Source organism: Martes martes (genome assembly GCF_963455335.1).
Source record: "Martes martes genome assembly, chromosome: 12".
Taxonomy (NCBI): Eukaryota; Metazoa; Chordata; class Mammalia; order Carnivora; family Mustelidae; genus Martes; species Martes martes.
In genome coordinates, this window is record NC_137900.1 from 37,003,671 (window position 1) to 37,031,425 (window position 27,755).

Consider the following 27,755-nt stretch of genomic DNA (forward strand, 5'->3'; position numbering starts at 1 on the left):
CAGCTCAAATAACTTTCTTCTAAGAGACCCTCTCCAGTTACTTTCCAAACAGTCCCTATCCTTAATGTCTACACACCTTTATTTTTCAACTTCTCGCTTACTGATGGTTAATTATATACTCATTTGTCTACTTGTTAATTATCTAGTTCTACTCAGAAAATAAGTTTCAGGAGGGAAGAATATTTCAGTTTTGTTGATTGCTGTATCCCGAGTACTGGGAGTAGTCCCTGGCATGTAGTAGGTGCTCACAAACATACTTGTTGAATGACTGACCAAATAATTTGGGCAAAGTATGTCTTGTTTTTCTTCTGAAATGCATAAATACAAAAGTTGACCACAGTCCACTTTTTCTTTCTGGTAGAATTCACCATCCATACCATTTGGAAAATCAGTATTATTGTCACCTGGAAAATGTTCAAAGCACATATATGCACAAATATGGTTACCTGCCCCAGTGGTGGACACCAGTTTGGGCTTGCTGCGAGCACCATCTCCTTTGGTGGTGTAGGCTGTGACAGTGAGGGAGTAGGAAGTTTCAGGCTGTAGCCCAGAAATAATCATGTCCTAAAATGACACAATAGAGCGACACTGATTCAAAACACCATAAACACCCTAGGGGAAAATCAAAGCATCCATCCTCATTCTATGCATGCTTAAATACTCCCTGTAGCCATGCCAAGCACTGGAAATTTCATGCCTGTTGTTCATGCTATGAATGATGTGTTTTCATGCTGACATTAAAGTGGGGTCAGTCTTCAGTCATCATACAAGGTAATCTTAAGAAGGAGTAGTTTAAAACATGAATCCTGAGGCCAGAACTCCTGAATTCTTGAATTTAAATCTGCATCTTCTTATTTCCTAGTTTGGTGATCCAGGGCAGGTGAGCTAACCCCCTCTGTACCTCAGTTTCCCATGTGAAAGTTGGAATAATGGAAGGATTAAGTGAGGTATATCAGGTAAACACTTACAACTGGCTCATAGTGAGCAAACCATAAACCAGCAGTTAGATTATGCCAGGAGCTCTCAATATGCATCCTCTACAGCCTGGCCCACAAACCAGTGATGGCACTGATGCCAGGACAGTCTGTTTTATCACCACACTAGTATTTTGCCAAATGCCTGCTCTGTTGAACCTAGATATCTTGATAGCCAGAGAAGTTTCTTAGCACTCGAGTAACATATTATTAGTTAATTATATAGACTATGAACTAAAATCATTACACACTAAGGAGAATTTTCTGGTAATCTGGAGTAGATCATAAAACCAAAGGATAATAATTTTTTTCTTTTACCACATCATCATGGAGTTGTGTTCAATTAAGCTATTTAAAAAATGTTAAATGTCACAAACTACTTATCAAAACTATAGATTTCTCTTAATTGGGGCCCCAAACTATGATGGTTACACAACTTAGATCTGTTCTTTCAAACTGGAGATTATATGATTCTTTACATAGAGTAGTTATTAACTTGTTCTGTTATTTTCTTCAGAGCTGCTACACACATGCCCACATCCCCACACACAAACACATAGTTATAAAGTTCCCTTTCGGATATTTGGCACAGCTATGTTTTCAAACTGAATATGGTTAGATTTAAGAAATAATATGATGTTATTGTCTTCCACATCTGAAGACAATGCAAGTGAGAGTTCATGGAATGGACTGGTTTGTGTGGAGGACAGAAGGATTTTTTCTGTGTAAGGCTGTAAGATGCACCATTGAACTCAGTTGTTGAATCTGATCCCAAATATGACAGCTTTTGACAGTGTGCTTTTCTCAAAATAGTAGGGATATCATTGGAGTGGAAATTCAAGAATTTCAGATATCATCCTGAATAGCCATTGGAAATATTATTCTGCCAGATGAATGGGCTAAATTTGGGAGAAAGATTTTATTTTCAGGACCTTGGAATGGTTTCACTAACATTAGAGAGGCTATAATAACCATCCAAATCACCCAAGAGTAGCATTCTAAATTATAGTAAATATACTGGGTATTCCAGAAATTATGATGGGAAGATGACAACATTATTGTTTCCAAGGTCCCTTTCACATGCTACTGGTTTCTGCTGAAAGTAGGCAAGGTTAGTGGGGCGGAGAAGCAGGGCTTAGCTCTATCACAAATCATATGGTGAGATATTTTATTTATCAAATTGGGATTAACTACTCTAGCCCTTCCTCTTGCATAGGCTGTTACAGGATAACACATGTAAAGTAATTTGAAATTGGTCAAATTCTCTGCAGTGGTATAATCTCAGTCAGACACACCTCTATCTGCCTGGATCACATCATCTCTTGTGTTATATTTTCTTTCTTTAAACTGTGGCCACACTTCTTTGGTGGTTTCCTTATCCTCTGTGAGGTAGTGTGGCTGATGCCATGGGTACCATTCCTCATTCTCTTTGACTTCTCCTATCAAATCTCCATTCGACTTCCAGCCTGTTAAAACTTGGCATTCCTGGATGTTCTGAAACAGTTACTGGCCTGCTATATGTTTCTCTCTAGTCCAAAAAATTAAAAAAATAAAAAATAAAAAAAATTTAAAAAATTTAAAAAAAATTTCAAACCTTAAAGAATTTTTTCTGTTTATATCTTAAACTCTTTTATAGGCCTGATTTCCCATCAGGGCTCCAGTGGCATGTACATTGTAAATATGTGCTGGACATTTTCCCTTGACTATCAATTGTTCCCTCAAGTTCAGCTTGACTGAAGCTCAAATGTTATTTCCAGGAATAAATTTCCCTCCTTGCTTCTATACTTTAGTGAATGGTATAGCATATTCCAAACTTATAAGTGATCTTGATCTCTTTTTCTTCCTCAAATTCTCAGGAACTTTTGCCAGTTTTTCCTTTAAAATATTGACCAAAACTGTCCCTTTTTCATTTCTGCTGCTTCAACTTACTTTCTTGAATTTTTATTATTTTATGACTACCTTAGTAAAAGAACTGTTTTTATTTGTTTCCTTGTTTACTATCTTCCTTCTCTCTAATTTATCCACTATATCATTGGCTTTAAGCTGCAAGTAATGACCCATTTAAGTAGGTCATGAAATTAATTTACTCAGTCACGCCCAGCATTTTAAAAAAGAAATAAGATACACTTTCATGCAAAATATTAAATTTTATATATATTTAAAGTAAGGTATTATTTTGTAAGACCTTTAAACATACAAATGCATTGGTCATGACATATAATGCATCTTTTACTATGGATCACAGTCAAAGAAGTTTACAAAACACTGTCAGTGTTTTAGTGCCATTAAAACTGATACCTTGCCCATCATATTTCCAATATTCCCAGTAAGAGCCCTGTATTTTGTCCCCCCCCCAAAATTTTACTAAGTGAAAGAATACCCTTGCCAGCCTTAACCTTATTTCCATTCTTAATAATTTTCTACATCTCTCCAGTACTGAAGAGTTAAAAGCCAGTTCTTTAGCTCAACACTTCAGGTTTTCCCAACGTTATATTAAAAGTTACCTCTTAGCCATACTTAGTCCTCACTTACTAACCTAAACCCCTTCATTCATGTTGAATTGGCAAGCTCATGTCACATGACTATACCACATTCCTGACTTGCCTTAATGACTACGTCCCACATACTCATCTTTAAAAACATACGTTCATACCTCTAACTCTCTAACACACACCCCCACACACACAGGCACACATACGAATTTCCCAGCTCTTCAACCCTTACTTTTTTAAGTTCTCAACAAAGTTTCAAGACCTCTTCTACCTTCTTGGTCCATGGTCTCTAAACTCACAGTGACAATGACACTCATTTATTAATTGCACATTGCTTGAGGTCATTGCTTTTGTCATATTTTATGGAACTTCTCTGAACTTTACATCCTTCCTAGCCACCTACTGTAAGCGATTCAAAGGCAGGTGTCACATCCTATGCCCCCCATGGAAACCTATCCATAGTAATAAGCTCTCAATAAATAATATAATCCAGCCATTGAAATATTTTTTAAAAATTCCTCCCTCAGTGAGATACTTTCTGCCTCTGGGCATGACTCATTCAATTTAACTCAAATTTCTATGGGTAAAACAGAGAATTGCCATTTCTTGATATAATTAGCATCAGAACTGCATGGTGTTATCCACTGAAAATGCAACCCTGAGGTAGGATTTATGAGTGGCCTCTATGAAACAGCTTGATATCTCTTGTCTGTGATGCCTCCACTTAAAGTGTACGTCCTCTAACTGTGTCACAAGGCAGAATTAGTAGCAGCCATCAAAACGACACGAGCTCATGACATATCTTATGCAATCAGTAGAACCGTGCCAATTTCACAAAACAAAAACCTAAATTAAAAATATACCACATAGTGAAAATAATTTAAAAATAATGCGTTAGTTCATGCATCCAAGCAAACTGTGATGACATATCATAAATAAGTGAAAGAGGGGTAAAAGAAAAAACAAGCATTTATATCTCTTTTTGACAAAGCAGTCCATAATTACTCACATGTTCAGTAGTATCATCAAATTCCCACTGATTGAGATTAAGAAGGTTGGGGAAGAGGAAAACAAAATAAAAAGAAATGAAGAGAAATTTGTAGCCTTATAAGGCAATGTTGCCCTCCTTAGATTAAAACAAACAAATAAACAAAAACAAAACAAAAAATAAGCAGTGTGTACTATAAAATTCCAAAGGGAAGGTGTGTTATGCTGTCATCCTCACCCCCAACTGAGAGGTCAAAAGTAAATATGCTTTGTATTATTATTATTAAGATCAGCTAATGTATATTTTTCATATGTGTTTCATTGGAATGCATCAATAAGGCATAACATACAGCTAGTGTTTCTAATCATATACTACTTTATGACATTTATTTTGACTTTTTCCTTATGTTATGCAATTAATTCATGTCACTAATTAGATTAACACCTTTTGTAATATATTGGAATCTTATAGGCCCAGGGAAGTCTTGCAATGATGCAGTGGAATTTCAATGAATATTCAGAAAACAGATGAGGTGTGCAGAGGAAAAATAATACAAAACATATACACACAAGGAAAATTAGCAAATTCAATAAAGAAAAGCCAAAAAGTAGAAGAGATGGGGAAAATTGTGTTTGATATTTAAGGCATTTTGTATCACATAATTCCATTAAGCACCATCCTCCACAAAACACTGACAGAACTACAAGTTTATAATGTAAAATTTATAATGCAAAATCTAGGACGGGACGAAAGACATCAAAGCATCATGGCTATATCATTTTCTTTTTCATTTTCAGACTTACAAAAGAAAACATAGGCATTAATGGCTTTATTAATTTCATATTGTAAGTACTCTTTCACAGACAGTAAGAATATTATTTAGAAAAAAACAATGCCCGTTTTCTAGCATCTAAAGGACTATGAATCGAAAGAAATAAGTTTACAGAAGTAGACTTCAAAACCATGGAACTGGATTAAGAGCTGATTAAGTAAACAACTCATCCAGATCCCCTTAGTTAAAATGTTTCAAAACCAGGGGTGCCTGGGTGGCTCAGTGGGTTAAGCCTCTGCCTTTGGCTCAGGTCATGATCTCAGGGTTCTGGGATCGAGTCCCGCATCGGGCTCTCTGCTCAGCAGTGAGCCTGCTTCCCCTCTCTCTCTGCCTGTCTCTCTGCCTACTTGTGATCTCTCTCTCTCTCCCTCTCTGTGTCAATAAATAAATAAAATCTTAAAAAAAAAAAAGTTTCAAAACCAAAGGAAAACAGCACTGTTGTGAGTTGATCATATTAAAACATTAGGGTCGATATTTTCCTTAGACACAGGGACGTGGATTGTTCTCTTATTTGCACAGAGACAAGAATGCAAAATGTGGCAACCTGACATAAGAGTTCTCATTGGCTCATAGTCCTCCCCACTCTGACACAAGGGAAGGAACTTGCAGCTGAAATAAATTTCAGATTTTCCAAGCTCCCTCCTTTTCCATGCCCAGCTACTGATTTGCTAGATAAGCATAGTACTCCCCTATTCACAACATCCCATCACCACTGGACCCAGTATAATGAAGCTATCCATAGGTTACATGTAATCCCCAGTTGAAGCTATTAATTGAAATCATCCTCTTCTTTTCAGGTAACTACATGGAATACAGGAAAATTTATTATGGTATTATGTTTGAAACACTTTAATTTAACAAAAAAAATGAAACATATAATGCTATGCTTTAAACAATGGATTATAAAGCCAAATAGTGATGGCGTGGTTGAGTACTACCACCCGAGGATCAATAACATTTCTCATGTACTCAACTGTTCTTACTTTTCTTAACTTGGCTTAACATATTGCATAGAGCACTGGGTGTGGTGCATAAACAATGAATTTTGGAACACTGAAAAAAATTAAATTAAATTAAATTAAATTAAAAAAGATTTTCTCTCTCCCTCAGCCCCCGTCTCAAACGAAAAATGAATCTTAATGAGGGTTCACTCTTGCTGTTCTGAGATAACAGTCAGCCTTGTCAGCCATTTATCCATCATTCCCTGTCACAAAATTAATTCTAAGTGTTTTCCAATAAAACACTTCTAATAAAATATGAATTCCTCGAAATATATTTGTATGCTGACACCAAACAAGAGTATTTGAAATATGGAAGGTAACCAATAAATATTTATTTCTTAGAAAAAAAAATAGGGGATCCTAATTAATTTCTTGGAAAACTTTAATTTTTCATCGTCATTATCTTCATTTTTCTGGGAAATGAAATAACTATTTCTGAATACATGGTTTGATAAATAAGTAGTAAATAAAATACTATCTGGGTAACTTTCCTCAGGTAAGAATGTCTATTTTTCAACAGAATAAGTCATACATTTAGAAGTTAGATCAATTTAGTTTCAAGAAGTTCTAGCACAACTGCTTAGAATTCTTCTTGTTACTTTAAAATCAATTCAAATTTTTTGAAGTCAGAAAGGCAAACTCAGATGTAATGTAGCAAGTTGAGTATCTGTATTTTAAAAAAACAATTATGTGTTTTTAATTAGGCTTGAGTGTAATTTCATTACAACTAATTTCCTCACATGCTGTCAACTCTGACTGAGAAGGTAAATACACATTATGTGTTTCAAAAACTAAAATTGTGTACAGGATTTTTTAAATGTCAAAAAAACTTGAAAAATGGGGGTCCATTTCAAGGTATAGACTAAAATAAATATAATAAATAAATACAAACATAGGTATGTAATTTCAGAGGCTTACCTGTGCATCAGCCAGCATGACATCCTTCAGCATGGGCTGGCCCTTGGGCTCACCATTTTCCATCCTCACATAATGCACCTGGTATCCTCTTATCTGGCCATGCTGTTTATTGGGCACAGGTGAGCGCCATGAGACTTTAACAGATGTTGAGTTGACAGCCTCTACCTCGACTTTGCGAGGAGGACCACTAGGAACTGGAACAACATCATTGGATAAAAGAAAATTATAGGCACTTGTCCCACCCAGTCAGAGTATTTTCTTTACTTAGGTTTAAAAAAAAAAATGGGCAGACCCACTAAGTTTCCTTTGTGGAATATAAACATTTTCAAGCAATGAAAATGCTCAACCAATCTGCTCTACCTTTTAAGAAAAGATCAAAAAACATGACCAATGCCAAAAAAAAAAAAAAAAATGGAAGAAAAAAAGAGTATCAGAGAAATAGAAAAACATGTAAAAAATGTACAAAAGCCAAGGAAGATGCTTTGAGGCCCAAAGCATTAAAGCACAAAGAGGAGTAGCACTGAAATAATAACAAAAACTGGTTGCTGATTGTTGTGTGTTTTTTTAAAGATTTCTTTTTAGCAGAATAAAAAGATTCTTGATTATATCGGTTTTCTTCTTTTTTCCTCATATCAAAGGTTTTCCAAACAACAGATGCCAAAAATTGAATGTCGAGCATCAGTGTCTCTGAAATATGCAAGACAAAAAGGCAACAAGAAGAAAAGAAGGCAGATTTGAAAAGTTAACTTCAAAATGTAAAAGAAGTGACTAAAAAAGGCCAAGAAGAACGCAGAAGACTTTAGACGGAAGTACAGAGAACAGCCTGGATTACAAAGTCATAGGAGCAAACTGTCCTTTCAAAGGGAAGCAACTTATTATGTTGAGATTGAAAAAAAAAAAAAAAAAATGCCCAGGCTGCCGCAAAGATAGGTCTTTGGCAAAAACTACTGAAGTTAGAGCGATGCCGGGTAAAAAAAAGATGAGCAGAGAAAAACTGATTATTGTTAGCCTATCAAAAGACAGCAGACCAAGATTGTGTCAGAAGGGTGCAAATTGACGTAGCAGAGGCAACATACCATCTTCATCAGTTCGAATCAACACGGAGAAGCTCTCGGGGCCGGGGCCGATGTCTGTGTGGGCTGTCACAGTGATGCGGTACTCAGTCCATTTTTCCAGCTGTTCCAAAAGGTATTTAGTAGTGTCCGAAGGAATGCCCAAAATTTCATGAGGTTTGTCATCTTCTCCATCCACTGAGGTGTACTTGATGGAGTATTCAGTAATAATGCCATTCTGTTTTTCCACTGGTGGAGGTTGCCAACTTACCAAAATACTAGTGGAACTTGGGCTGGTGCAACTAATGTCTTGAGGAGGAGCTGACGGCTCTTATTTTGGTAGTGAGTTAAAGGAGGGTTTGAGTGAAAGGATAGGAGTGGTTGGAAAAAAAAAATGATAAAACAAAAGAAAAGGCAAAAATAAATAAACGAACAATAGGACAAAATGAAAATAAGGCTTTGAAACTTAAAATAAAACTTTAAGATTATGTACCTTGGCTTAGTAATATGATTAAACCAAAAAATGAATAAATGACCAAAAATAATTGTTAAATAATGGGTGGGGGGAATATGTGAACATGAAACCTTGAGATAATAGAGCCTCAAATAACATTACCTACCTGCAATTTAAATTCTTCTTCTAAACCAATCTCTCAGTATTCCCCAGCCCTACTGTACAGACTACCCAACTTTAAAAAACCTGTAAATATTGCAAGATTTGTTACATGAGAGTCTGATGATACTTCACAGATGCTGTTTCAAGCTTTCACTTCTACATTCTAGAATGAGGGTGATTCATGTACAGTATTCATTTGTGAAAGGGTTTTCAGGTATAAAAATTTGCAATAACTGTTGCCCTTCCACCAATTCCAACTAAAGAAAAAGAAAAGAAAGAAAAACCCAAATGTGAAAGCATTCCCTCTGACTATGCAAAAAACGGAGTCAGCCTGACCAGTTTTAAGGAAAGGTGTTAATCTAGCATTGATTATAGCCCGTATACATTGAGCATGCAGAATCATTAAAGGATGAAAATGCATAGTCCAAGATTTACCTACCCGGGGGTAATGTCAGGCTTGTTGATTCTGACTGTAACTTGTACTTACCCTACGTCAGCTTTCAGCTTTTTAAAAAAATTTATTATAACTCTTCTTGAGACACCATTGCAAGTAAAGAATTAGATTCCACCAACAAATTTTGGTAAAATTAATAATAATCATCTATCCCTTACAAAGTGTCAGTAACACAACCATTAAAAAGAAATGTTTAAAAAAAATCCTAAGAACCATCTGGAAAAGATATGACTTACACGCAAATTTTTTTTTTCATTTTGTACGTAATTATTCATTTAAGTAGAATTTGCATAAGAGTTAAAAGAGAAACTTTCTTATTGTCCATTCTAAAATAAAATCATCACTTTCTGAGCAATGATTTTCCATCAAATTACCCAAACATAACATTATTTGATAAAATTAAAAAAGCAATAAAAGCAATGTAACTGTTATAGTAAATTACTTTTAAAGTTAATAATATATAATTCCTAAAGGACAAATGAGAGGGATAAGATATTTATATTTATTTATTTTAAATAGGCAATTGATGTGATAGAATGAATAAATCATTTCTAATTTTGTGTATGTGAACATGTAGTTTGGATATTTCCTTAGACTTTGTGGGTCTTAATATTACGTAGTGTCAGGTGTTTACAGGATTGTTTACATTGTTTACAGGATTATCAGTCTTTTTTAATTTACATGTCTTAGGTTCTTCATTATTGTCAATCAAAATGAAAGCTCCCTGTACTGATGAAAAGGAAATTTTCATAAGACAATCTTGTAAATTTGGAGTAAGATTTGCAAAATCATGAGAATATCTATCATCTTTATTGATTCTGACTACACATTCTTATGTTTCAAATTATAAAACTATTTCATATGCATTATCACTATTCATAAACAATTGAGTTGTTCATGTAATAGCAAGGACTCATTTGTAATTCTTTTTAAAAAGCTGATTTGGTTTTTACTACATTGGTACCTTCAGACCTCCTATTCTATGAGAATATATTCAACATCTCTTGAACCTTTTACTATAATAAAGTAAAAAAGTAGATAAGTTTCGGTGTGGTTATAAAATGTCTGTTCTGTCTCGCATGTAAATAGGTATGTATGTATGTATGTATGCATGCATGCAAAAAAGTCAATTTTGCAAACCATGCAAAACAGAATGCTGAAGCATGTCACATTTCTTTTAATTAAATGTCTGAGTTTAAGTGTTATCATCTACAATATTACTTACTAATCTGCCCGGAATTCAAAGCCCAATCCAAAACTGCATTGATTTATTTGCTTCATTCTTTTAAAAGAAAGGGAATTTTATGGGAATAGGCTATAATCACTAATGGATTAAGTAATAGGATCCTAATACTTTTCTTACCACCAGTCATGTTTTGAGAAAGAGAAAGAATATAACTTTTATCTTCAAAAAATCCTGGAAGATTTTGAATTTCTATAGAATTTAGACTTGTTTATATGAAAGAAAATTCATTTCTTAGAAAATATAAATTTTATGTTCGCTGATAGGTCTAATATTAAGGTCGGCAGAGCATCTTTATAAAATTCAATGTATTGAGATAACACGTATCTATTGCATATATAACTATCAAAAATCACATATAAAACATACAGTATCAAAAAATACCTAGGGAAATAACTCCATAAATTATTCAATTCAAGGTAAATGGTTGTTCAATAGACTAATTATAGAAATTTAGTAATAAAGAGCAAACCATAGTATAAGTCACCAAACTTTCCATTAAAAATAAACCTCCATATAATACTTTACAGAAAGAAATCTTCCCTGGACACAATGAGCCCCCATTGTGATAAACACAACTATGCTTTAGGGTAACAGTTCCAAAAAGAAATTGAACCTGAGGAAACAAAATACAATTTAGGATTGCAAATTTACTTGTGATTTTTCCTCTGTTTCGAATTTGTCCAAATACAGATTTTCTATGAATGTTCCAAATTTCCACATGTACTATCTCAAGAGTTAATAATAAAGTAGTCAAATAATAATAGGGACTAATAGGGAAGTTGAATCATAATAAGAGGGAAGTTAATAAATAATAAAGAGTTGAGCTTTTCTCTGAGTAGAAAAAAAATATGTGAAATAAAAACCTGTTTATTAGAAAAGTTAAAACCTGTGTGCTTAGGGGTTGCCTGGGTGGCTCAGTTGGGCTAAGCCTCCAACTCTTGATTTTTACTTCACATCATGATCCCAGGTTAGTGATATGAACCCGCACATCTGGCTCTGAGCAGGTGTAGAGCCTGCTTAAGATTCTCTCTCTCCATTTGTTCCTCTCCCACCCCCCCCACTAAAATAAATAAATGAATAAAAATAAATAAACATTAAAAAAAAACACCTGTGTGCTTAAAAAAACTTAAAAGTTTGGTCTTTGTTACCTCTTGAATTTGTGAAGCCCTCTTGTGATTATTTGGCAGTGCTCTAAACCAAAATTTGGCTTTCCAGCCTTATAAGTCATTACACAGGGCCTGGTGGAACCTTCATTCATTTTCCTCACAGAAGTCTTCTAACTCCTCCAACTTCCTTCAGTTTAGGAAGGTGGAGAATGGGATCCGCTATTTGGACCAAGTTGGAAACCAACATAGGTCATGATTACAATCCCCAAAGTTGGATGCTTACTAGCATAGAAACTACTGACTGTCAAACTTATTAATTAGCCCATTTGTTTGTTGGCAGGCGAAAAGAGGCCGCAACACCTCCTAATGGAAAAGGGAAGAAAGGAAGCAAAGAGAGACACCTACTTGACTGCATGGTTCTGGCTGATATTTCAGCTGTGGAAGCACCCAGGCCTTGAGGAGAGCGTGCGGCCAGACGGAAGTAGTACAAACTGTTGGGTTTCAGCCCTTGCAGTCTATAAGATGTCCCTGGCTCAATGGTAATCCGTTGCTGGGGATAAGTAACAAAAGAACTGGGTCATTTTCATTAAGATTCATGCAAATATTTTCAGCACACTGCCTACAACCTCTTATGTCTGTCACTGGGGTTATAAAGTCATCAAAATATCACAAACAGAATCAACAGTGAGTAGGATTGTACCGGGGGAATTATACAAGGAAAATATCAGTGTTTAAAGGCACATTTCTACTATAAATAAGGCAACCAGAACAATGGAAGCCAGAGATCTTTCTAATGATGATGCAGTGACCAAATCGGTCAAATAGGAGGGAAGTTGAGAGGCCACCACTCATAAGCATGTTGTACCTTAAGGTGCGTGTTTTGCGGAGACAAAGCCCACAATAGACACTGACACCTGCCCCTGTAGTGGAGTCTGGTCAATGGGTGCAATTTCAAGTGAATAGATTGCCCAGCTTATCTCCCATGACCTTCTGTAATTTAAATTGGGGCAAAGAAGATATGGCCAGAAGTAGCAACAGAAACCAGTGTACGGTTTCTATGACATTGCTACAGGAGCTCAGAAATTGCAAAGTTTCTGATGGGATAAGAATCGGATGTTTGCTAGGTGGATAATTTATACAAAGCCATATCATCACTCTAGACAGATTTAAAATCATTTTAAAACTTTCTTTGTGACTACAGAGCACACAGCTAGAGAAAAAAAGGCACCAACTTTTCTGCAAATTTTAACATCATAAAGGGCTTTTGAAATAAGGTTTCTTTCATTGATATTGTAACTTTTACTTTTCATGCTTAAGATTTGACTTGCATTTTAGCAAAAATAGAGCAATGGGTAATCAATCTCAGATTGAACATTAGCCTGTAGTAAGCCTTAAAATACACACTAATATGTAATCTAGTAATGGCATAAATAATCTCAAGGCTTTTCATCGAATAGAGTTTGCTGTTTACACAAACAGAAATCGTTCAAGGGGAATTCAAATATAAAACTAGAGAAAACATCCCTAGGGTATTCTGGCTCACAAACACAAAAGCTTTTCGAAATTTTAGATTTCCCAAATGGTAAGTAAAAACGGAATCCCCAAAGAAACAATTGTAAAACAGAGTAGGTGTGCCAACACTCACACACCTACATCTACAGCATTCTCAAAGGAGCGCTACTCTCCTGCACTGTTTTAATCTGATTTGTTTTTTAGTTGGGTAGTGGCAAGGATTTAAAATAAATTAATGTTGAATTATGTCTTAATAAAAACACCAGTCATGGTAACTTGAGTACTTTAAGTTATAGCAGCATTTCAATTATATAGCTTTTTGAGTGCTTAATTCATATTGGCTTTGTTAGCTAACTCTAAAAGCATTGCATTTAGAACCTGGTCTTTGGAGATTCTGCTCATTTCAAACAGCTGTAATAAGATAGAAGTTTATAGGAACATATTAATTTATTGCAGCATTCAGAATGATGCACCATAAGTTAACTCATAATATTTCATTTAGTATGTGAGTGTTTTAAAGAAAAAGGTATTTCTGTTAAAAGTTAGGGGCTAACTAGCTTTGTGAACATCTTCTTAAGATAAAGAATACGAAAAGGTACAGTAAAATGACTTGTATGGATTGAGTTTTCACATATAGTTTCACCAACATTTTTGTCTTAATGTTCCAGACTCGATATCACAGTAACAAAAGAAATACATTCATTAATACCATATATTCCCATCCTGAAAATGTTAGATGCATCTTAATACTGATTTCTATAATTTATGCAAAGTACACCCAAGAGGCAGTACACACTATTGGTTAAAAAGATAGATTCTGGAACCCGACTGCCTAGATTTTCAAATCCCAGTTCTGCCATTCAAGAGAGTGAGATTTGGGGAAATCTGTTTAACTTTATTTGTGCCTTCATTTTGTTATATGTGGAATCAATTAAAAGTAGAAACTGACTCATGGCACCACTGTAAGAACTGAATAAGTTAATATATGTGAAATCCTTATTATACCTCTTAATATATGTATTAGTTACATTAATATTGTTTCTCTTTTCAGTAACTATCAAGAATGGCCAGGCTTCTTCAGTTTACAATTATTTTATTTGCATAGCATACTCAAACATTATATATACTCCATTCATATCAAATAACTCTTGGCACACAAATAAACATTTGTTACTGGGCCTCCTTCTCTGAAACCAGCTTGGATAAATCTATCCATCCAAAGCCTTGGAGTCATTTGACTTAAGTGCTATATGATGACTTAAGCACTATAAGGCAGAAGAGAAATAAAGGAAATCCCTTAGTCTCATAGGGTATATTCTTTTAGATACTTTCAGAAGAAGCTCAGAAACCTGGAAATAGAGACAAGAGCTGTTTTGTTGTTGGTATTTGCCCCATTCTACCCCCAAAAGGCTTGAAATCAATATTCTGATTTTTTTGGTCAAGTTCCTTCTTTGATGAAGAAATCTTTTCCACAAAAGTCCTCTACAGATGTCTGACCTTTGGGCAGAACTTCGGCAAATACTCAAAAGTACAGTAGGCCCCAATATAGTGAATGACCAGAAGGTGAGAAACAGTCTTACCTCCTCTCCATGCTCTCCATCTTTGTAGACCAGTTCATAGTTGGCAATGGTGTCTGAACGTGGAGGTGTCCAAGACAGCAAAATACTTGTTTCAGACTCAGGTTCTGCTTTGAAGTTTAGTGGTTGCCCTGGCACTAAAAACAGGAAGGCAAAGGACTGAGTTCATCATTACCATGAGCATTCAGAAACTCTTCCATTAGTGCATCCATTTAAACCTCTCCAAATGTGTCCACACGTATAGCTTAATGGACAGCTAGGTCCTTAACATTGTTTGTAGTCCATTTTCCCTCCTTCAAGGAACAAGAATATTTTTAACATGGCACTTGTTCTTCCTCAGTTTAAAATCTATATAAGATAGAGAGTTATCACACATAGAATAGAGCATAAATCTGATGATAAATCTGATCTCACAGATAATAAACTTACTTCATAATATTGTTGTAATAAATGAGATGATTTACATAATGCATTTGTAATCAATATTGTCTAAATCATAACAAGTGCTAAATACATAAAAACCATTGTTATTTTACAACTGGGAATTTGTTCTTTAGCACTGCATTTCACTTTCAAAATTATTTCCAGTTTGGTTTATAAAATCCCACCTTCGCTACATTAACAAAACCTACTGGTAAACCAGAATTATGTAGTATTTTTTCTTACCAACCCACACTTTGAAAAAGAGGTTAAGAAAAAAAAAAAACCTATCACTTACAAATAATTACTTCTAATCCCTAATTGACTTTCTCTTTTTTAAAAGATTTTATTTATTTATTTGTCAGAGGGCCAGGACTCTGGGATCATGACCTGAGCCAAAGGCAGCTGCCTAACCAACTGAGCCACCCAAGAGTCCTAAGATACTCATTAATTTGACACCTCTATGAACATACTTCCTAAACAGGGTATCTTTTTTTTCTTTTCTTTTTTCTCTGTAAGTATTTGCCCAGTCAGAAGAAAATCAAAGAGCAAGAGCAAAAGAAGGGGGGAAAGAGGGAATAATTAACAGGAAAATAGCAAAGTAAATAGAGAACACACTAGTTCTAAACGGGAAATACCAAACGTGCTAGAAGGAGCAACAATGGATGCCAAGAACAATCAGACAGATGGGGACGTTATGATTAGATGTTAATATTCAGATGATTAAAGGGGTTCTTAGTCTAAAAATACACACACATACGCATATGTGTGTGGTCACTTCTTTCTATCTACTTTTGTTTCCTTTTTTCTTTCTCTCAACTTCCACAAGTCTGAGAAGGAAGAAAGCTTTGTGATAATTCCTGACTTAACCAAACTGGAACACAGTATTGTCAAGAATTAAAAACATGAACAGAACTAAAGGGCTGCTCTCAGGATAATAATTGCTTGTTATGTATTTCCTCCCTGCCTAATGTTAATAATAAATTGACATTAATTGAAAACATCTTGGGAATCTAATTAACTTTTTCTTAAACTGTTTACCTTTTTTGCTTTTAATTTGTCTTGAACAAATTCCCAGTGGGCCTCAATGTTTCATCCTTGTTTAGTGACACAAACTTCGTCTGACCCTCCAATTCTATTAAGACACTTCTCCTTCTAAATAATGAATTAAACAGGCTCAGAACTTCAGAGGGTGTACTGTTCATTTTATTCTTGAACAAAATTAGTAGTGGTCAGAGAACTTCAAATAATATATACGAGGTTCTCCTTGTCTGCTCTATCTTGCCCTTCTTTTGAAGTGGTCTGGAGGGTAATTTAATTTACTAGATGTTAAATTGTGGTAGAAATACAAACGTCCAGGGTGCCTGGGTGGCTCAGTTGGTTAAGTGTCTGCCTTCGGCTCAGATCATGATCCCAGGGTCCTGGGATCGAGCCCGGCGTCGGGCTCTCTGCTCCGCGGGGAGCCTGCTTCTCTGTCTGCCCCTCCCTCCCTGCTCCTGCTCACTCTCTCTCTCAAATAAATAAATAAAATCTTAAAAAAAAAAGAAAGAAAGAAAGAAAGAAATACAAGTGTCCAGAGGTATCAGGCAGATCACTTAGAGAGTATGGAAACCAGGTGGGCTCTGGGGTCAATGGGAAAGTGCCTGGCACACCTGAAGAAGTTGATAGTTTTCAGCACCAACAGATTGCAGCTTTGTGCAGTGCTGGTCCAAGTTTGCCTGAACTTATGATTTTTCAACAGAAGTTGACAGTGAATCTTCTAGGTAAAATCTTTCAATTTTTAACCATTGGAAATTAATTGAATTAATTTAAATTAATTGAAAAACACGATAGGGGGCAAATTATGTCTACTGGCAAAATCTAGCAAATGGACCAGTGTTTTAAAAGACTTTTTTATTATATCAGGCTCTATGTTCATAAACACCTTAAAGTGCCACTAGTTAGATCTCACTGGGAATTGAAGATTCACTTAGAGATGCTTCCTCAGAGTCATTTAGCCATGTTGAAATAACCACAATAAAACTGAGGCATCAAAGTAAAGGAAAAAAGCTATGAAATTAATGGATTTATTTTTATATTCCTCAAACATAGCAGTCTTAATGATAATATATGTATATGAAGAAGCACTTCAGGGGGCTCCAAATGGTCTTATTTCTCTGTACTTTATTATTTCTCTTCAACTTATTTCTCTGTACTATTTGGAAACACAGAGAATACTTCATGTTCAGTCAGTTATGGTGGCTTCAGATCCCATCTGAAGATAGAACATCTATCTGGAGATAGAACATTCTATCTCCAAATGTTCTCACAGTCTTTACAACTCAAACTTATTGTCATCCTTTTATCTTCATTTCTTGTTTGTCTGTGTCTATTTTACTATTAAGAGCTTTCTGTGTTGTAGCATTTCCCTCATCAATTAACTGAACATAAATTTTATAGGAAACTGAGATTCTGGAAACTCATGGAAAAAATTAAAAAGGCCCATCCAGAAACTTCAGTGCAATCGTTCTACATTAGCAAGGGAGATGTGATATTATTGACCATAAACCAAATTTAGAATTTAGATGTGGACAGAGGAAAGGGAGGTAGAACTTATAATTTTTCCTTAAACCTATATTCAAGAAATGTATGTATTATGTAAAGTGGTATCAAGATTGTACTTTTCTTCTTGATTACTTAATGTCCACAAGGAAATATAAACATGAACTATCAATTCCCCCAAATAAGATTATAATCCCATTGGTGAATGTAAAGTATTTGAGTAGTACTACTATTATATTCCATATAAATATCTGAAGGCCACTCAAATAAAGAATGAAGAATGAAAGAGAGATGAAGGGAGTATCTGTATGTCATCTGAAATGCTGATATTATTATTAGAAGAAGAAATCAATACTTAAGTAAAATTAAGTAAAAATTAAGTAAATATCTCTAAGGAGAAAAGGGTTATCATGTAGTAAATGGCTAGCCAACAATTTCACTTAGCCATATTATAAATATGAACTATTATCAGAGAAAGGAAAGTCATTACTGCTAAAATACTTAGTATTTTAATACGGTACACATTTGAAAATATATCTAGCATGTTGATAAATAATAATAAAAGCAATGGCCAGAATTATAGAGGTAGTAAAACAAAGCAAAATTCAAAACAAGGAGTCTGATTTATAAGTGCTAAAAATATACCATTGATAAAATAAGTACTTAATAAGCAAGCACCTACACACATTTTATTCTCAATTGTCATTAAATTATCAGTGTGAAAAGTTAAATTTTATTACAGTTGTATTTACATCTGGAGCTCCTTTACTCAAATTCCTTTTAGCTCCTTTGCTAAAACTATTTTAAGAATGCATTTAAACTGGACTCAGAAGTTGGGAAGTTGGAAATTAGTCTTTTTCTACTTTGATTATTTAGACCCGTTGACATATACTAATGAAATGATTTAGTAAGTTCTGGAAACCTAAAATGTCATGTCTTTAAATGTCTTAGTTTTTTTGTTTGTTTTTTGTTTTTTCCCCCCTGTAATGCCCAGAATTTGGAGTAGAATCAGCTTCTTCAAAAAGTTTAAGGTCGCTACTACTCAGTATTTATTTAGTAAACAGACATAATTATTTTCCTTCTAAAAGCCTATACTATTAAAGTACGCACATAGAAATCAGTAGACTTTTCCCAAGAATCTATTAAATGGAAAGAAAAATTAGAGGTTTTCTAAAGAAAGAAAAAAGAAAGACATTAGGATTCAACAGATTTAGAATGGCTCCAATTAGCATGAACATCAGGTAACATTTTAGGGCGTTAGGTTTTAGATGTAATTTAGTACATTCTTTTTTTTTTTTTTTAATTTAGTACATTCTTTATCACAGTTTTATTTGTACTTCTTTTATACAATATAGTTACCATATATTATTATAATTATCTATACAAGAAAAATATATAAAAAGACATCCTTTCAAAATGTGTATTCTAATAGTAGAAATCTTTTTCTACCACAATATAAATTCTTCCCTTGACAATGACCATATACTGCATTCTCCATATTTTTAAGGTAAACTAGTGGCAAGTGACTGCACTGCCAAGAGTTAAAGCTATGGAAAAATTGGAAGATTAACCTGTGTTTCTAGAAAATAATTATTTTAACTAAAATATTTTCATATCTAAAATCATTTAAAATTACTTAATAATATCAACTGTTTGGATAATCATGACTAAGGGGAAATATTATTGACTACAAATAGATCATAGTTTGATTTTCTATATTATCAGCAATACAAAAATTGCTATCAATCCTCCACTTATATCAATTTGTTAACAATTATCTTAGATGAGATCAAAGTGACAACTTCCCTCTTAAACTCACTTTGTTACTACATACTATTTATTCAGAGTCCAATTTTAAACAAAAATAGGACTATCGGTGCCAGAGAATTAAAGATTAAAAAAATGAAATGAACATCTTTTAGATATAGAAGACATAGAAATTTATGTCTTTGTATCTATGAAATTAAAATATACTTGAGAAATTTATACATCTTAGTAAATTTTCATAGGTTTGGAAAGATAAAATTGTAGTGAAAATAATTATATCCTCAAATTCTCTATAGACCCTCTAAAAGAATATTTCACAATGATTTTATGTTTTTCCTTAGCTATGATCCTAAGAAATATTTAGTCAGCAAGAAAAAAAAAAAAAAGGAGCAGCTCAGCATTAATTATATTAGAACTAACATCATTGTATTTGGCAGGTGTCCACTAACATCAAATGGCCTTTGTTAATTAAAGCTAGGGAACAGATCAAATCATTGTGCTATTTTGGAAGGTTTTCTTAGCCTATTGATCTTGGCAGGCACAAGTCATTATGTCATTATATATCTTCTCAATCAATGGGTATTAAAAGTACAACTATCAAACAAGGTTCTTGGAAATAATGTAAAAATACTCAGAGATTGGGAACAACTCTTCTAATGCATCTGTAACCCATTCATCCAGATTTTTCCAAGTTCAGAATCCCTGGGTCACATTACTCAATTGTCCCTATTGTAGCACTGCCTTAACTTAACTTAACCCATAACTTAAGTTATGGGTTATGGCTTATATCATATTATGTCCTTGGTGATACTGAAAACCAAATATGTACTATTTAAACATCAGTTCTATATCTTTAAATAAACTGTGACAAAAGGCATTATGGCCTGTCTTCTCTGTTCTGAATATAAAGATTCTCAAGATTCCCAAGGCTTCTTACATTTTAGGTGAATTTGGTTCCAGGAAGTATCAGGTGTCTGAGATAGCTAAATCTTCCAGATACCAGGAAAAAAAAAAAAGTTACAAGACATTATGGTTTCTTATGTTTAAATCTGTGGTTTGAAAACTTAGAACCAAATTTACCAATCAAGTATAATAACCTGTGAAAAGATGCATTCCTTTCTCTACTTTCAGATAAAACTTTTTTTTTTTTTTACATCTAAATAGTTTAATGTACTTTTGTACTAGGATAATATAACAGCTACCTCAAGTATTTTAGAAGTAAATTACATATAATTCTTAAATAAAGATATGAATAAATGAATGACTGTGTTTACTCTATTTATTGAGCACCTGGTAGGCACAAAAATCTAGCAGGCACTGAAACTGTCACAAAAACAAATATTAATTTAAAAATAATAATGCTTTAAAGTAGCTAGGGTGCCTGGATTTAAATTCTACTTTCCCACTTACCAACATTATGACCACACAAAACAAGTTCCTGAATCTCCTTCAATCCTCAATTTACTCATTGGCAAATAGGGTAATTCCACATCTACCAAACTGGGTAGTAATATTAGTACATGCAACACTCACAGTAACAGCATATGTAGCTATTTTTATTATGATGATGATTATATAGTACTTACTAAATTATAAACTATTTCTATCCATTACCTAATCTATCACCCCGCAATGGGTTGAAGTGTATTCCACAAAGTTTCATATGTTGAATTCCTAACCCTCCGAATGTGACCTGATTTGGAAATAAGATTTTTGCAGATGTAATTATTTAAGATGAGGTCACTTGGTTGGGCCCTCATCCATTATGACTGGAATCCTTATGAAAAGGGGAAGTTTGGACAAAAAGCCACACACACAGGGAGAACACAATGTGAAAATAAGGCAGAGATCAGGGTGATGCCTCTCCAAGGCAAGGAACAGCCAAGATTGCTAGCAAACCAACAGAAGCTAAGAGAGAGGCCCAGAAGCTGCCCTGAGAAAGAAGAAGTTCCATGCACCTTGATCTCAGACTTCTAGCCACTGGAAGGGAGAGACAGTAAAATTAAAGTTGTTCAAGCCACAGAGTCTGTGGTATTTTGTTACAGGAGCCCTAGAAACCAAATACTACCTCTAAACTCTATAAGGTGTTTATTATTTTTGATGGTAAGAAAACTAAAGTTCAAAGAAGTGAAGAAACTTGTCCAGAGTTATAGAGCTAAAAATGGTATACTGGATGTAAACTCTGGTTATATTACTCAGAAACTAGGCATTTTTAAAATAACACCACTGAGGGACACCTGGGTGACTCAGTCAGTTAAACATCTGACTAGTGATTTCAGCTCAGGTCATGATCTCATGGGAGGTAGGACAGGCCTGTGTCTGGGCTCCACAGTCAGCAGGGAGTCTGTTTGAGTTTCTCTCCTTCTGCCCCTCCCTGCAATTCTCACTCTCTCTCAAATAAATAAATAGATCTTTAAAAACTATATCACCACTGAAAAATTAGAAGAACTGAAAGCGGAACACAAGTATATGTTCTTTGCATATACTTTCTTTTAACTTTAAATGGTTAGGGAGCTGCTAAAATAATGTAAAAATATAATCTCATAATAATTGACCAGTTTTAGTCAAGAAAAAGAACAGGAGGACAAGATGCTCAGATTTCTACACTTTCCAATATGAGATATATGGAAAAATTAATTACAGTGTTTTCCTGTGTATTAATATAGCAAATAAGTACAGAAGAAATACAAAACTCAAGTAGGGAAAATATATGAATGTTTTTTAGTATAATTGTGATAAGGTATATGTATTACAGCTATCTTTCATATTATTAGAGAAAATAATATATCCATGAACAGATAGCAAGAACCCAATAACTGTATAAAAATAAAACAAAGTGAAGCAGGCTGTAAATATGTTCTGAGATCTCTAGTAGCCAGAGAAAATAGGTAAGCACTCTCAGTGGCATGATTCATAAAGGATAAAATATGAAAATAAGTCAGGGTTAAACACAGGTTTATCTAGTCCTGACACCTCAGAAAATTCATTTCCAAGATTACCAATGAGTTACACTTAGAGATTATAGCTATGTCCAATAATACAGTTTTTTATTAATATGTTTTTTTATCTAGATTCTCAGAACAAACCAATAGATTTTTTGAGATTTTTTTTTAAGATTTTATTTATTAATTTGTCAGAGAGAGAGTGAGTACACAAGCAGAAGGAACAGCAGGTATAGGGAAAAGCAGGCTCTCCACTGAGCAAGTAGCCCAATGTGGGACTTGATCGCAGGACCCTGGGTTCATGACCCAAGCCAAAGGCAGCCGCTTAACTGACTGAGCCACACAGGCGTCCCCAAAACACTGAGATTAACACAAGTTACAAGATGCCAACACCTCATAGGAGTTAAATTAATAGCTCACACATGTTCAAGAATAAACTTTAGAAGAAAATTGCTATGTCATATCCTCAACGCAAGACAAAATTGATCACTTTGAATCAAAGACCAGAGAGGTCTCATATCTGCTTATGAAAACAGAACCACTAGAATGGCCAAGGGTTTCTCCATAAAATAGTGTGATGTCTGCCTGAATGCCGATGAAAATGAATCAATGAGACCCCAATGTTTGATCTAGGATCTTGACAACTGTCTTTCTCCACCCATGAAACCATACAAAGAGAAAAAAATCAAAAATCCATTAGGAGTGTATTTTTAGTGGGTAGCTGTCTGGAAAATAGAAGACACTTACATGTGTAAGGCTCCATGACAAACAGTTTTATTTATCTTGAACCACCCAATCTTTCATAATGAAATAATTTTGTGGGGGTATTCTATCAGAGTCACTAGTATAAAGCAATATATTTCTATTCTCTAAATGCTGCATGGAGGGTCCGTTCATCTATCTCATTCAGAAAAATCTTCAAGTCACTTGGGTACAATTTTTTTTTTTTTTAAATGCATCCCTCTGCCTAAAAGTATTACTTAGTCTTTCAGGGGTCCATGCCTATCCCACTCCAGATGCCTTATCTTAACCTCTCATTTAGAAACTCTAAGTCTCAAAAATTAAAATTCATAGTTATCTTTGTCCTTTGTTTTCACCATTCACACCTCTTAGAGGCTACTCCTTCCCTCCTGCTTTACTCCCCATCCACAACCAGACTTACCTCCTGTCTGAGTGATGACTTGTATGTCACTCGAAAGAGGACCATCTCCAATTGAGGTAAAAGCCAGAACTTTGACAGAATATGTTTTCTGGGGCACTAAGTTGCCAATAGTAGTGATTTGGCTGTCAGCTACATTATGCTTCATCCAGTTGTTGACGTGCTGAGTGGGATCCATTGTATAATAAACTCTGTATCCTTGGATCTGTCCATTTGGTTCTTCAGGCTCCTTCCACTGTACCAAAATGGTGGTTGAACTTAACATTCGCGCCTGGACATCCCGTGGGGCACTGGATGGTGCTTGTTCTGAGGTTTGCGTTAGCACAGGCTCACTGGGAGGTCCCCGCCCAATGTTATTGACAGCAACAACCCTGAATTCATAATCCGAGTAGGGACTTAGTCCAGCGACACTGTAGCGTGTCGTTGCCACCCCATCAATTTCTTTGTAAGGTTCCTCAGAATTTTTAGGTTTATGTTGAATGATGTAGTAAGAGACAGGCTCAGGGTTCCCAGAGTCCCATGTCAACGTGATGCTTGTGGCTGTGCTCTCAGTCACTACAGGAGTTCCTGGAGGTTTGGGTAAGGCTGGGAGAAAAAAGGACAGTGAATATCCATCATCTTTAAGATATTACAAAGATCCATAAATTCTACTATTGGAATGAGAATCACTTACCTACTGAAGATTTAATTAGATTAAATTATAACAAAAGATTGTTTTGTGAGTGGGTAGGCTGTACAGTAAGATGCATAGGGGGACAAATCCCATTTTACTAGAAGCACATTAGAGCCCTGTGATTTAAAGCTTGCGTTTAAATCCGCCAGTTATTAGCTATGTGATCCTGGATGCATGGCATAACCTCTGTTTGCTTTAGTTTTCACATGTGGAAAATGGGAAGAAATATCACTGGATTGTATTGTACAGCTGGGTAATGGTATTTCATGAGTTTGTTGTGAAGATTAATGAGCTACTCCACTAATGTTCTCAGAATGTATCCAGCACCCTCAAAAAACATTAATCGCAATTATTATTATTACTCTAACCAAGAGTTTGGCCAATTAGCTCCTTGCTTCAAGAAATACACCATATAACTAAATGCCAACACTGAAAAGAACACAATTTACAATATATTCAAATGGCTTTAAATCACCATGGAAGAATAATATAAATATTATTTTCCAGTTATAAGACATAGATAATATTACTATAATTAAAAAAAAATAATCTAGGGGCACCTGTGTGGTTCAGATGGTTAAGCATCGTCTTTGGCTCAGGTCATGATCCCCAGGTCCTGGGATCTAGCCCTGAGTTTAGTTCCCAGTTCAGAGGGGAGCCTGCTTCTCCCTCTCCCTCTGCCCTTCCCCCCACTCATGCTCTCACTCTCTCCCTTTCTCTCGTTCTCTGTCTCTATCTCAAATGAATAAATAAAATTTTTAAAAAACCCAAAATAATCTAACCAAGAATTTTAAGGTAAAAAAGAAGAATAAAATTTTAATTAATTTCAAATTCATGTTTTTAGTTAATTTTCAAAAATGTTGTTAAATTATATTCACAAATTTTTTAAGTAGTTTACTATCATAATATTAGTCTATATTCAATATCTGTAATACTTGAACTTATACTACCAGCTAACTTTTGAGAGAAAACCCAGAATGTAACACTCAAATGATCAGCCCTTTTGTACCCTTTTTCCTTGTCAATATAAAGGCAAAAAGTATAGTACTCTCTAGAGTGACAGCTTTCCAAGAGTCAGAAACTTGTACTTGATTACAGGTATAACCCCAATACCTAGAATACTGCCTAGCAGTGTTAACTGAATGAACGCCTAATTGAATGAATGAGTCAGGATGGATTCTCCTCACTCTCTTCCACTTGCTATTTTTGTTTTGATTTACTTTTTGCCTACAGAATTCACCCTTATATTTATTTATTTTTGAGGTACAGAGAGTAGAGAATGGCAAGAGCCTGGAAAACAAAGATAAGAAGTTGAACAAGATATTAGTTAATGTGACTCCTGATTTTGAATTCTTGAAGGTCTTCAGTAAACCTTCAAATATTTGCAACTGAAATAGTTATTATAAGAAAGGTGATTCAATATTTGTATATTACTCTAAGAACTATAGAATGATAATATTTGGCCAAGGGATTTTACTGAAAATAATAATAAAAAGCCATTTGAACAAATGTTCAAATATTCTGGATCGGCATTTTTCAAAACAGTAGATGATCCAAATTTTCCTTAGATGTGTTTCTGAATTATAAGGTAAGTAGAAATATTTCTAATTAAATATGTGTTTACTGATACTTAACACATTAGTTTTGCTGTCACATTTATTGTACAGTATAGGTTTTGTGCCTATAATGTATGGATAAGTTTAAATATGCTTAAAAGAGTTACCGATACTCAATACAACATTACTATTTTAAATGACTAAATGGTGACAATGGCATGTACTTTTGTTCTTATGTCACATTACTGCTTTTTATATATGCTTGGTGGAGATACGACACCAATTACAATATGTGTGTTACATTTTTTAGGATCATATGTCCCGGAAGGCAAAGGTAATTTGTGTTCATTTTTGCAATAGTTCCAGACATTTGCCAAGAACCTAAAGTCACCCTCAGTCTGTCCCTTTTTACAAAAGTGTTCTAGAATTCTATAAACACTGATAAAAACAATTTGTACCCTACTTACTTACTTTTGTTTTCTTTGTTTCAAAAACATTTGTGAAATTTGTAACTTTGGTTAACTTTTTGTTTGTTTGTTTATGGGAAGATTTTATTTTTATTTTTTTCCACTTTGTTTTATTTTATTTCTTTTCAGTGTTCCAGCATTCATTGTTTATGCACCAACTTCGGTGACATTTAGTGCACTTAAAGAAAATAATATTTCTTGAGCACATCATGTATAGGAGATAAGAGATAAACTTAAAATAAAATATAATGCTACTTACATTTTGATTTTTAATGATAAGACCCATCAAAATTTTACAGTATCTATTATTAGATCATGTTGATTTAACTCTCTCTTTTTCTTTTGTTTTCACAGATTTGAGCATTTATGTGCATTTTTCTATCATGCACTCTCACCAGGGCTCTGGATTAATTTTAAACCTGTTTGCATCAGTTCTATCATAATGGTTGACAGTATCTAACAGTTCTTATTTTGCCTGGTTAGTGCTTGGGCCTAGCTTATTGTTGAATATTTTGATGATTATCATTACTTAGGCTATCAGTCCTTTTAAGAATCTCCTTACCTATATATGTGTAGCTTAAATGATGCCATAGATATTATTGGAATTTGAAAACTGAACTCAGATGAACTGATACACTCTAGAATTCCAGGGGTAGATTTTGTAGAAACATTAGTCAGGAGACTCGAATGTACCTAAACCCTCAAAACAAAAACCATTAAGCTTACCTTTGACAGTGATCTGTGCTATTGCTTCAATGACACCCAGTGTTGACATAGCAACACAGGTGTAATTTGCTGACTGCCTCACATCATTCAGTTCTAGTACATTTCTTCCTATTGGCATATCATCTTCGGGTGTCAGATCTTCTGCCCCCAACATCCACTTCACATAAGGCATTGGTGACCCCACGGCCACACAGGTGATATTAACACTTCCACCTGGCATGATTTCATGATTAGTAGGTGGGATAGAGAATCTTGGTGGGACACGGCGAACTGGAACAAAACACAAGGGAAAATGATAAAATAAAAGGCAAGATAAAGTGGCTTATTAAACATATGACATGCACTGTACAAACACAATTAAACAATTGAAACATATTGTGGATTTTCCAAAAACAAAACAAAGAGAAACTGTGGATAATACAGACCATACAAGTATGGTATGTGTATACACAGAAAAAAGTATTTAGTTTAGGCATTGATATCTTAGACACATTCATACGAAAGTTGATTCAGACCTACAAGGGCCCCACAAAAAACAAAAACAAAAACAAAACAACAACAACAAAAAAACTATCTACAAACTAACAATACATAAACATCATGCATAAGATAAACACAAAAACATACACATGCATGCATATAGCAAAGGTCCTATGCATGCATGTATATGCAGAAAAGGGGGCTGGAAGGTCACCAGCAGATTTAAGTTGAGTATCAAAACCAACTTCAGTGCTGT

General features: G+C 34.6%; 1 protein-coding gene across 1 annotated transcript in view; it reads right to left on the minus strand.

Moving 5' to 3' along the window:
- The window catches only part of PTPRD (protein tyrosine phosphatase receptor type D), a 401,932-nt gene that overhangs the window by 159,663 nt on the left and 214,514 nt on the right, over positions 1-27,755 (minus strand). Inside the window, exons 6-13 of the mRNA XM_080820332.1 lie at positions 27,020-27,289; positions 23,601-24,182; positions 14,772-14,905; positions 12,085-12,229; positions 8,282-8,587; positions 7,206-7,399; positions 4,476-4,502; positions 447-564 (exon numbers count right to left, since the gene is read on the minus strand). Coding sequence (XP_080676458.1) covers positions 447-564; positions 4,476-4,502; positions 7,206-7,399; positions 8,282-8,587; positions 12,085-12,229; positions 14,772-14,905; positions 23,601-24,182; positions 27,020-27,289 — 1,776 coding nt within the window. The remainder of the gene's footprint in view (positions 1-446; positions 565-4,475; positions 4,503-7,205; positions 7,400-8,281; positions 8,588-12,084; positions 12,230-14,771; positions 14,906-23,600; positions 24,183-27,019; positions 27,290-27,755) is intronic.